General features: G+C 36.9%; 1 protein-coding gene across 3 annotated transcripts in view; it reads left to right on the forward strand.

The window, feature by feature from the left end:
• The window catches only part of ARMC2 (armadillo repeat containing 2), a 102,328-nt gene extending 98,194 nt beyond the window's left edge, over positions 1-4,134 (forward strand). For all 3 annotated transcript variants that reach the window (XM_037065004.1, XM_037065006.1, XM_037065005.1), the window contains exon 18: positions 2,099-4,134. In XM_037065004.1, coding sequence (XP_036920899.1) covers positions 2,099-2,256 — 158 coding nt within the window. In that variant the 3' untranslated portion in view covers positions 2,257-4,134. The remainder of the gene's footprint in view (positions 1-2,098) is intronic.
• Positions 4,135-12,642: the final 8,508 nt, after the last annotated feature.

Here is a 12,642-nt window from a genome sequence, read left to right on the forward strand (position 1 = left end):
ATAAAACATTTGTTTACTTGTATAGAAATATGTATACAGTTATAATCTAATACGTGTATCTTAGGTCATAGTCAAAAAAGCTTGAAAATCATAGATCGAAATTTTTCTTGCCTTCATCTCTGTCACTCTTCGCAATACAATTTCCAAATTCTAATACCTAGTGTAATGCAGGATTTAGAAAATGCATTTGCTCCTGGCTGGTGCAGCTGAGTGGATTGAGCGTGGGCCTGTGAACCAAAGGGTCACCAGTTCACTTCCTAGTCGTGGCACAAGCCTGGGTTGCAGGCCAGGTCAGGTCCCCAGTACAGGGTGCATGAGAAGCAACCACACATTGCCGTTTCTCTCCCTCTCTCCCTCCCTTCCCCTCTCTCTAGAAATAAATAAGTAAAAATCTAAAGAGAGAAAGAAAGAAAATGTATTTGCTATAATTACTTTGAAATTTCAGCATGTTTTTCTCTTTCCTGTAGCTATTTGGCCACTTTTATTACCTTGTCTAACCCAGTTTAGAATTAATAGGGTCCGAGTGTCGATGAACTAATTACAGTCTGAGCCTCAGGAAAAGTAACACAGTCTTGATATTAGATGTTTTTAAAGTACCAAAATAGAGATTTGCTAAAACCACCAATTCCAACCAAAACGCTGTGCAGAGGAGGGGACTGTGAGTTGCATGTGCAGCCCTCAGCATCTTGAGAAAGAAGTACATAAAACGAGGGCATTAAAGGATGTTTAGTGCTCAGAAAATCTGGGAAGAGTGAGCAGGAGGAAGCTCTAGAAATCTGAAACCACTGAGTCTCACAGACTCCTCTTGTCCAGAAGTAGCCCAGTGGGAAGGGCCGTGAAGGCACCAAACTGTCAATACTCTCTTTCCAGGGGCCTGGTTGTGTGTGGGCAGGGAGATCCAGGTGTGCTTATCTGGTCTCCCTGGAGCACCTTGCTGAAGGGTTTGTCTGCATAGCTGACAAACTTATCTCAGAGCTGCATAGTTCACTTGGTTGTGAGAAGAGGAGGGGAAGGTACAAACTGGGATTCCAGACTGCCTTATCTTATTCTGGGTGGGGACACAAATACCAGCAGTGCCAAAGTACATGGCGCACAGAAATATTCAGTGTAGAAAATTTGAGGTAAACAGTAAGTAATGAGGCAGTTGCTATGTAATAGGATTTTCATTAGCCCTAGGAAGAAAGTTTTCAGACTACGTAAGTGGCACTATTTGTGGTCAGGACTTAGTGGTTACCACTTTGGACGTCTGCCTTTGCCACAGACCGGGGGAGGGGCAGAGTGGGTCTTTTGACTGGCGTGGCGGCATTTTCCTTGGTGCTGCCCCTGGGACCAGGCTAAACAAGAAAAGCTGCAGCGTCAGGTCAGCGCACAAGACTTGGTGGCCATTTATTTCCCTACTTTCATAGGTATACGTAGGATCACAGAATTCAGGATGTCATTGGAATTAGAGGCAACTGTGTTATCCATGGACTCATTTGGGATTCTTGTAGTCCTTCGGGTCAGAACACAGGGTGGAGGTTGTCTTTTTTAAAGAACTATGTCCAGGCTGCTTTGAAGACAACAAAGTTGACTTTTAGTAAAGTTTTAATGGTCAAATTCAACTGTGCTACTTTCCCCAAAGGTTTCCTGGCTCCTTTTATATCTGTCAACCACTTTTATTTCTTGTCTGTGCATTAAAAAGTAACTAACTTTTTAAATACAAAGATAAGGAAGTAACCTATTAATACTTTGTTGTGAGCAATTGTTACCTGACTTTTGGGTATGAATTTTATACACATAAGAGATTAGTTGAAATAAAGGCTCAGTGCAGTTTAGATTTCTTTTGAGAAGACTATTGTCCTTTTCCGTTAAGGGATTAAAATATGCTTATTTAAAATATTTGCAAAGAACAGAAGAGAGCAAAGAACTGTACTCTCTAATAAAACAGCTCTTATAAATAAAAACAGGAAAAAAAGTCTTTAACCCCCCAAATCTTGTCTGTATCATGTTGGAATTAGGGATGACCCAGGATGTTTCTCTCATGCCATCAAAAATCAAACTTTATTCAGTAGGATTACATTTCCAAATAATTGCTGTGATTTTAATTTTTCTGATACAGACGAAGACCTAGCACTGGACGGCAGTTTTGACCAAGACCTAAAACACTATCACAGACTCCACTGGGAAACAGAGTTCAAACCTGTGGCACAGCAGCTTCTAAACCGAATTCAGGCGCATCATACCTTCCTGGAGCCCCTGCCTATTCCTTCTTTCTAACATGATGCAAATTAACGCCAGGAAATCAGGTCACCTTCATTCTTAAGAAATGGTAACAAACATGAACATTTTTTTCCAGTATTAGCAAACATTGAAAGTTTTTCAGGCACTGGTGTTAGTGAGTAGTCAAAGTATTGTAAAAGAAATAAGCATTCCTTTTTGTTAGGTATTATGGGAAAATGAATACACATGTACTTTATGCTATGAGAAATGTAAGATAAAAAATACATACATGGTTTTTCTAAGTAGATGACTTTTTCTTCTATTCTCTATTCAGTAATTTAGTTCTAGTCTTAAAACACCAATTTAATAATTCAGGGATTTAAGTGTTTGTCAATCCAGTAGTTAAATGAACTGTGCAATGAAGACTGTTAGAGTTTGTGTATAGAAAGAGTGGTGGTCCACATGATTAGGAATATGTTACTACATAAGCATCTGAACTAATTCTTATGTCATCCAGTAACTTCTGGTTAGGCACCCATATTTTTGTGGTTCTCATATTAAGATAAGAAGTAAGCAGAAAAAAATAGGGAAGATGACTTTGGGCCACCTACTCTTTATTAAATAAGTAAAATGGGTCAAAAAGGGAGTATTTTTATCTTTTTTCATTTGAAATAAAATCACTAGACCAGACAGCCCTTCCAACTGTAATTCTCTCTGACTAGGGAGGTGATATAACGTACTAAAAAGAATGTAAGCTTAGGCATACGGCCTACATACACTGTTCGAATTCTAGCTCTCCCCTGCTTGGCCCTTGGACAATTAATTTCCTGAGCTTCAACTATAAAATGAGAATGATACCTACTTCATTATAGGGTACTTGGAAAAAAATAAATGGGCAAGTTGCCCAGTACAATGTCTGGTTTATAGTATGTATTCAATAAATTATAAGCTTATGATGATAATTTATTAGTTTGCTATTCTTTGTAGGATACGTCTGGCCTCTGAATAAGTAATAAAAAACACATAAATTGAGATTACTATTATGTGATACCAGCCAAATGAAGACTTGGAAATTGAAGTAGGTTTACTACTCTGCTTGGAGAAAAGCTGATATTAATGATTCACCTCTCACCTTACAAAATACCAAGACTAACAGGACAAGGCCAGGCATCACAGACTGGACGGGCCTGCAAAGCCTATTAGGAAAAACCTAAATTTCCAGGAACAAATAGATTTCCCAAGGGCTCTTCTAATCTGGGGCTCATACTGATTAGGGCTCAGCAAAATTGCACTCACCTTATTATAGTCTAATTCGTAAGTATATGCTGGTAAATTCATTCTGACAGTTGACATCATTTTAGGTGTCAGGAGTTAATCTCTCACAAACATTTAAGGATCTAGCCCTGACCTGTGTGGCTCAGTTGGTTGGACATTGTTCCACAAAGCAAGAGGTCAATAGTTTGATTTCCAGTTTGGGTAGGTCCGGTAGCCAGGCTGGGAATGTATGAGAGGCAACCTACTGATCTAAAAAAGCTCCCTCACTATTTGTAAGTAATATGATAACCCACGTTATCATATTATACCTGCTCTCACATACTAAATTCCTCCCCCTCAGACTCATGTATAAGCTGGACCATTTGGTATCATCTATCTGCCTTTAAAAAATTGGTGGTAAAAAGCACAACATAAAATGTATCACCTTAACTGTCTTTAAATGTACAATTCAGGAGTGGTAAATATATTTATTCATATTGTTCTATCAGATCTCTAGAACTTTTTTATCTTGTAAAACTGCAACTATATCTATTAAACAACTTCCAAATATTTCCCTCTCCTTCCAACCCCTAGAAATCACCAGTCTACCTTCTGTTTCCGTGAATTTGACCAGTTTAGATACCTCATATGAACAGAATCATACAGAATTTGTCTTTTTGTGACTGGCTTATTTTGTAATGTCTTCAAAGTTCATCCATGTTGTAGTGTGTGTTAGGATCTCCTTCCTTTTTAAGGCTGAATACTATTTCCTCGTATATAAACACATTTTGTTTACCTACATATGCACCAAGGGACATTCGGGTGGCTTCCACCATGGCTCTTGTGAATGCTGCTGCTATGAACATGGTGTGCAAATATCTCTGAGACCCTGCTTTCAATTCTTTTGTGTATACGTCTAGAAGAGGAATTACCGAATCATACAGTAATTCTATTTTTAATTTTTTGAGGAACCTCTGTACTGTTTTCCACAGAGGCTGAACAATTTCACATTACCATCAACAGTGCATAAGAGTTCCAATTTCTTCACATCTCCACCAACTCTTGTTATTTTTTGGTTTTTGAAAGTAGTCATGCTAAGGGGTGTTAAGTGATATCTCGTTGTGGTTTTGATTTGCAGTTCCCTATTATTTAGGGTTAGCCAAAAAGTTCATTTGATCTTTTTGTTTTTTTAATCTGTGTGCTGGCTCTAGTAACACTTAAATGTCTTAACTTCATTTGAGCCAATTTTTGAGACAGCTGTATTATGACAGCTGTCCTATCACCATGTATTTTAAAAACTTATCAAAATTGGTGAATTTTTGGTAGCCATTTTAATATTGAAGATGGAAGAAAATAGGTAACATTTTCAGTATAGTATACTTTATTTTGTCAAGAAAGGTAAAAATGCAACTGAATTGCAAAATAAATAAATAAATAAATAAAAGGTTTGTGCTGTGTGTGGAGAAGGTGCTGAGACTGATCGAATGTGTCCAAAGCGGTTTGCGAAGTTTTGTGCTGGAGATTTCTTGCTGGATGATGCTCCGTGGTTGGGTAGACCAGTTGAAGTTGATGTCAATCAAATTGAGACATTAACTGAGAACCATCAATTTATACCATATGGGAGATAGCTGATATACTCAAAATATCAAAATAACATTAGCACCAGTTTGGTTTTGTTAATCACTTTGATGTTTGGGTTCCACATAGGTTAGGTGATAAAAAACCTTCTTGACTATATTTCTGCATGTGATTCTCTACCTAAGTGTAATGAAAGTGTTCCATTTTTAAAACAAATTGTGATGGGTGACACAAAGTGGATACTTACAGGGGTGTCCAAACTTTTGGCGCCTGTGGACCACACTATAAGATGAGTTGTCTTGGGCCACACATTAAATATACTGGCATTCATAGCCATCCTCAGATGCATGCAGCCCACCGACTCCAGGTTGGACACCCCTGCATGTGCAACAGAAGAGATTGTAGGGCAAGCGAAATGAACCACCACCAACCACGCCAAAGTCTGATCTTCATCCAGAGAAGATGATGTTATGTGGATGATGAGATTGGAAGGGAGTCCTCTATTATGAGCTCCTTCTAGAAAACCAAACAATTAAGTCCAGCAAGTACTGCTCCCAGTTAGACCAACCAAAAGCAGCACTTGACAAAAAGTGACTGGAATTAGTTAACTAACCTTCTGTCAGGATAACTAATGCAAGACCACATCTTTCTCTTGGCTAGGAAGTTCTCATGTATCTGTTGTATTCACCAGATGTCACATCTTTGGGTTATTTATTTCAGTCTACAAAATTCTCTTAATGGAAAAAAATTCAATTTTCTGGAAGGCTGCAAAAGACACTTGGAAGAGTTCTTTGCTCAAAACTATAAAAAGTTTTGGGAAGATGGAATTATGAAGTTGCTTGAAAGATGGGAGAAGGCAGTAGAACAGAATGGTGAATAATGTTATTTAATAAAGTTATTGGTGAAGATGAAAAATATTTCCTTTAGTTTTACTTTAAAACTGAATGAACTTTTTAGCCAACCTAGTTCCATTTGCTGTTACTTCTTTTGCTTTTGCTGTTTTTTCTAAGAATTCATCACCAATTCCAATGTCCTAAAGCTTTTCTCCTGTTTTCTTCTAGAAATTTTATAGTTTTGGTTCTTATATTCAGGTCTTTTACCCATCTTAGTTAATTTTTGTATATGGTGTAAGGTAAGGATCTAACTTCATTCTTTTACATGTGAATATCCAGTTTTGGTAGTATGATGTTTTTGAAGAGACTGTCTTCTGGTCTTCATTGAGTGACCCTGAAACTCTTGTCAAAGATCATTTGGTCATACAATGAGGGTCTGTTTCTGGGCTGTCTGTTCTATACCTTGGTCTATATGTGTGCCTTTATGCTGATACCACATTGTTTTGATTAATGCAACTTTGTAATGTGTTTCAAAATCAGGAAATGTGAAACCCCAACTCTGTCCTTCCTCAAGATCGCTTTGACTGTTCAAGGGCCTGTGAGACTTCATATGAATTTTAGGATGGGTTTCTTTATTTTTCTGTAAAAAATGGAACTTTTTAAAAAGAGATGGCATTGAATGTGTATTTTGCTTTAGCAAGTATTGACATCTTCACAATATAAAGTCTTCCAATCTATGAACACAGGATGTTTTTTCCTTTATTTGTGTCTTTAAATTTCCGACAGCAATGTTTTCTTGTTTTCAAAGTACAGCTCTTTGAATTTATTGGTTAAGTTTATTCCTAAGCCTTCTTTTTAATTCTATTGTGAATGGAATTGTTTTCTCTATTTCCTTTTCAGATTATTCATTTTTAGTGTATAGAAATGCAACTTATTTTTGCATGCTGATTTTGTATCTTTAAATTTGATTGGATTTATTAGTTCTAACAGGGTTTTTTTGTGTAGAACTTGAAAGCTTTTCTACATATAATATCAAGTCATCTGAAAACAGAAATAATTTTACTTTTCCTTTCCAGTGTAGATGCCTTTTCTTTTTCTAGCCTGATTGCTCTGCCTAGGAGTTTCAGTATAGTGGTAAGGGTAGGCATCCTTGTCTTGTTCCTGATCTTAGAGGGATCGTGATTAACCCACTCATTGTTTAGCCTCCACATGTTTGTGTGTATTTGTTTTCTTCTCACAATTGATTTCTAGTTTCATATCATTGTGGTCAGAGAAGTTGCTTCATAAAACTACAGTTTTTTTAACTTTATTGAAACTTGTTTGGTTTAACATGTAGTCTATCCTGGAAAATGTTCCATGTACACTTAAAAAATGTATATTCTGCTGCTTATGAGTGAAATCTTCAATAATATCAACTAAGTCCATTTGGTCTAATGTGTCATTTCAGGCCACTGTTTCCTTGTTGATTTTCTGTCTGGATGACTTATCCATTGAAGTCAATAGGACATTAATGTCCCCTGCTGTTACTGTCATACTGTTGATCTTTCCCTTTATCTGTCAGTACAGGGTGGGGCAAAAGTAGGTTTTCAGTTGTGAGCTTGCAAAACACAGTTTATTCTTGTATTATTGTCCATATGAACAAGTGTAAACCTACTTTTGCCCTACCCTGTATCTATTGCATGTATTGAAGTGTTCCTACGTTGGATGGAGAGATGTTTATGAGAGTTACAGCTTCTGTTTGATTGGTCCCTTTATCATAATGAAATGCCCTTGGACTTTTTAGTCTTTTTTTAAGTCTATTTTGTCTGATAAAGTATTGCTACCCCAGCTCCCCTCAACCCATTTCCATGAAATAGCTTCTTCCATTCTTTATTGTCAGCCTGCATGTCTTTCAATGTCAAGTAGGTGTCTTGTAGGCAGTGTATGTATGGGACTTTTTATCATATGTCTTTTTTTTAAAGTTTTTATTTATTTATCTTTAGAGGAGAAGGGAAGGAGAGAAGGGGAGAAATATCAATGTATGGTTGCCTCTGGTGAGTCCCCTGCTGGGAACTGGCCTGCAACCCAGGCATGTGCCCTGACTGGGAATCGAACCGCAATCCTGTGGTTCGCATTATCATATGTCTTTTGATTGAAGCATTTAGTCCATTTAAACTTAAAAATAATTTTGATAGGTATGTAGTTATTGTCATTGTATTGTTTTCTGATTTCTTTTTGCAGTCTCTGTTCATTTCTTATTCTCTTAGCTCTCTTCACTTATATGTTGCTGAGTTTCTATAGTGGTGTTTGGGTACCTTTCTTTGTAGTTGTTTATATATCTATTTTAGACTTTTGGTTTGTGGTCACTGTGTGCCTCCTATATGCCAAGCCATGCTTATAACAGTCTATTTTCAGTTGATAGTTGTTTAAATTTGAACACATTCTAAAATCATTATAATTTTACCTCACTGTCTCCATGTTTATGTTTTGCTCATTATTTTTTACTTTTGTGTGTTTGTGTGTATTCATTTATTTCTGTAATTACATATGATTTTGCTACTTTTGCCTTTTAACTTTTGTAGCAACTTTATACTTTGGCTGCATTGTTTTTACTGTTTGTCATTGTCAGTGAAGATTTTCTTTTTTCCTATATTTTCTTACTCATATTTTTTTATCTTCACCTGTGCACATGGTTATTGATTTTAGAGAGAGGGTAGTGGGGGAAAGAGAGGAGAGAACATCTATGTGAAAGAGAAATGGTTGCCTCTTGTACATGCCCTGACCAGGACCGAACCCACATTCTATGTATGTGTCTGACCAGGAATCCAACATACAACCTTTCAGTTTATTGGATGATGCCTCAAACAACTAAGCCACACCAGCCAGGACATCTTATTCATATTTTATATCTTTTCTTCTTAAAAAAAGCCCTTTTAACATTTCATGCAATGTTGGCTTAGTGGTGATAAACTCCTTGTTTTTTGTTTGGGAAACCTTTCTCTCTCCTTCAGTTCTAAATGACAGCCTTGCTTGGTAGAATAAGCTTGGTTGTAGGTCCTTTTCATTACTTTTAATATCCCATGCCAATTCCTTCTGGCTTGCAAAATTTCTGTTGAGAAATGAGCTGACAGTCTTATGAGAGCTCTCAAATCTCTTACTGCTTTTAAGATTCTCTCTTTGCCTTTAACCTTCAGCAGTTTAATTATGTATCTTGTTGTGGGCCTCTTTGGGTTCATCTTGTTTGGGACTCTCTGCACTTCCTATAGTTGAATGTCTATTTCCTGTCAGGATGGCAGAGTAGGTAAAACTCTGTGCAGCCCTGTGTCCTTCTTAGATGCAATCCCCGCCCCCCCGCCTTGGTTTTCACAGTTAGATGTCATGGGGACTTCACTTCCTGGCACCGATGCCCCATTTGGGAGCCTGGTGAGGGGTGTGGTCCTTTGATTCTCAGGCAAGACCTCTGCAGCAGGGATATCCTTCCCGAATCTTAATTAAATCTTAATCACCACACTGTGGGTGTGAGACCTGCCTATTCAGCTTCTCTACCCCTACTACTCAGTGTGGCTGCTTCTTTATATCTTCAGTTACAGGAATTCTGTTCAGCTAGTCTGCAGGTAGCTCTCAATTTTGTTGATTTGTTCAAACAGTTGTTTTATTTTTCCTACTGTTCTTCTGTTGTCTGCTTTACTTATCTATGCTCTAATATTTCCTTTCTTCTGCTGGTTTTGGGTTTAGACTGATCTTTCTCTAATTCTTTGAGGTGTGAAGTTAGGTTGTTGATTTGAGATTTTTTTCTTTCATTTTTTTTGTGTGAAGACCTTTTATTTATTTATTTATTGTATTTTTTCCCATTACCATTTGTTCCCCTTATACTCCCTTCCCTCCTTGCAATCACCATACTGTTGTCCATGTACATGAATCCTTTATCCTTTTTGCTCAATCCCTCCACCCCCTTATATTTCCTTTTTAATGTAAGGATTTACAACTATAAAATTCCTTCTTATCACTGCTTTTACTACATCCTGTAAGTGCTGGTATGTTGTGGTTTTGTTTTAATTTGTTTCAAGATATTTTCCAATTCTCTTGTGATTTCTTTTTTGATTCATTTGTTGTTTAAGAATGTGTTGTTTACCACATACTTGTGAATTGTCCAGTCTTTCTTTCTGCTGTTTGTTTCTAGTTTCATTGTAATATGATTGCAAAAGATACTTTGTATGATTTCAGTCTTTTAAAACTAACGACTTGTTGTATAGCCTAACATGGTCAATTCTGGGAAATGTTCCACACACACTTGAGAAGAGTATGTATTCTACTGTTGTCCAATGAAGTGTGTATGTCTAATCAGTTTAGCTAGTCTATAATATTGTTCAAGTTCTCTCTTTCCTTATTTCCTCTGCTTGTTTTATATACTTGTCTCACATACTCAGTTCTCATGTTTTATACATTTATAACTGTCATATCTTCCTCATGAATTGACCTTTTCTCCTGATATTACCAGAGCTGCCTCTGCTCTCTTTTGGCTGCTGTTTGCAAGTAAATAGCTTTTTTACATTCTTTTTACTTTCAGACTATGTGTCCTTGGATCTAAAGTTAGTCTCCTTGGGGGGTGGGGGGTGGGCAGGGCTGGGAATGTAAGACAGAAAACTGTACTTGAACATTAAATAAAAAAATAAAAATAAAGTTAGTCTCTTGTAGACAGCATATATAGTTAGATCCTTTTTAAAAACAAATTTATCCATTTTTCCAATCTGTATCATTTGATTGTGGAATTCAGTGCACTTATATTTAATGTAATTACTGATAGGGAAATATTATTGCCATTTGGTTTGTTTTATGTTTTGTAGCTTTTTTGCCCTTCATTTCCTCTCTTACTCCTTCCTTTGTGTTTTATTAATTTTTTGTAGTGACACACTTTGATTTTCTTCTCATTTCCTTTCTGTGTAATTTCTAGAGATATTTTCTTTGGTTACCATGTGGATCATATAAAAAATTTAAAGTTATGACAATCTATTTTAAACTCCTGTCAACTTGAATTGCATACAAAACTCCACTCCTTTATAGCTCTGCCTAGTTCCACTTTGTGTGGAAGTAATTAATGTCACAAATTATACTTTATATGTTTTGTACCCATCAACATAGATTCACAGTTATTTTTTATGCTTTTGTCTTTCAAACTCTATACAAAAAAACAAAACTGAGATCTGCACTTTTTAATCTAAAAACATTTATTTTTTTTCAGTTACAGTTTACATTCTGCATTTATTCATGGCTGGTTTCTTAGATTGGAGCCATGTTCTCCTGTTTACATGCCTCGCGAACTTTGTTGAGAATTCCACCTTTGAAAAATAGGCACCTCCTCAAACTTTCACAGCTTTGCCAATCAGCCTGGCTAGAAGCTCTAGGACCTCCCAAACTTTTTGGGGGGAGATGTATCTTCTCTGAGCTTGTATGTGTGCTTTTCTTCCAGGATATACACCTGCTTTTAGCTGTCATAATTCCCCTGAGAGAATCGCCCAGGTTTCTTTTCCGGAGTTCTCTGTTTCTTTTGTATTCCTGTGTCTGTATTGCTTTGCACTCCTGCCTGAAGACCTCTTCCTCTAATGCACCTGTGCTCCCTCCAGTTCAGTGGCCTCCAACCTGCGTCCAAACCGTGCCACCGTTCCCACTAGCACTCCAAGTCACTTGACAGTCTAGTCCCTCAAGCAGCCCTCACAGAAGCCAGAATGTTAGACACAGGTTCTACATTTTTCTTTCTTTCTGTCCTAAAGGAAGAGCCTGGAACTGGGAGAGTTCTCTCAATTGTGTCACACTCTGCTGAGTAGGGGGAGGGGCTAGGATGAGCAAAACGCCACACACTTTTCCGTGCAGCCTCCTCCTGGCTTTATGTTCACCCGGGTGCTGTAACTTCCCAACTCTTTTCCGGAGTTTTGTCCTTACATTGTTGCTAACTCACTGTAACCATGGGGAATGAGGACCTGGAGCTTTACTGGTGATGTAACTCCCCATCCACCTGATATTCGTGAGCCCTATGTGCTAACATAGGACAACATAGGACATATATGCTAACAAAGCTTTCAGGGTATCTGAAAAATATGAAAAATGATGAAAATATGTTTGGAAAATACAGTCATCCAACAGGTTTTATTTATCTACTTATCTACCAATCGTCCATTATCAAAATTAACTTGAAACAGCTAAATCATTTGAAGAATAAAACTTTTAGCTTTTAAATGAATTTTAAATTTAAAGTATCACCACTGTTTATATGAAGTTAAATAATTGCAAACACAAAAGTATTTGGAATTTAATCTCATTCTTATAGTGAGTGAATTAAGTTTGGCCTAAAATTTCCCCAAATTTTATCTCCCAAACCTCAGATTTAAAAAATGAAATCCTGGAACCTTCAACCAGAAATTTTTTCATGATTATTTAAGAAAAAATTTTCCTCTTGTGGGGTGAGGGTTTTGAAAGCCCAGAGCATTCTATTTCACCTTCCCTAATATTTTGGAAACTATTAGTTTCAAAGATTATAGTAACATTAGAAATCCAGTGTGTTTAGTTTTAAGCAAACATTCTCAGTAACAGGAAGCACCTGTTAAACGGGAGGCATTGAAACATCAACTTTTTATCACACGAATGCCTTTATTACTTTAGGTAAAAGAACACTTTTTCACTCATTAAAAATTTCATTCTGACTTGTGATTTCTTCAGTAAACTAAGATCATGCATTCAGTTGATCTTGTTTTGTGATCAATCTCTATTAGAAATTTTGTATTTTCAAGACAAAGCAGAAGGAGAA

This window comes from Sturnira hondurensis, unplaced genomic scaffold, assembly GCF_014824575.4.
Source record: "Sturnira hondurensis isolate 20B ecotype Veracruz unplaced genomic scaffold, ASM1482457v3 Scaffold0015596, whole genome shotgun sequence".
In the NCBI taxonomy this organism is placed as follows: Eukaryota; Metazoa; Chordata; class Mammalia; order Chiroptera; family Phyllostomidae; genus Sturnira; species Sturnira hondurensis.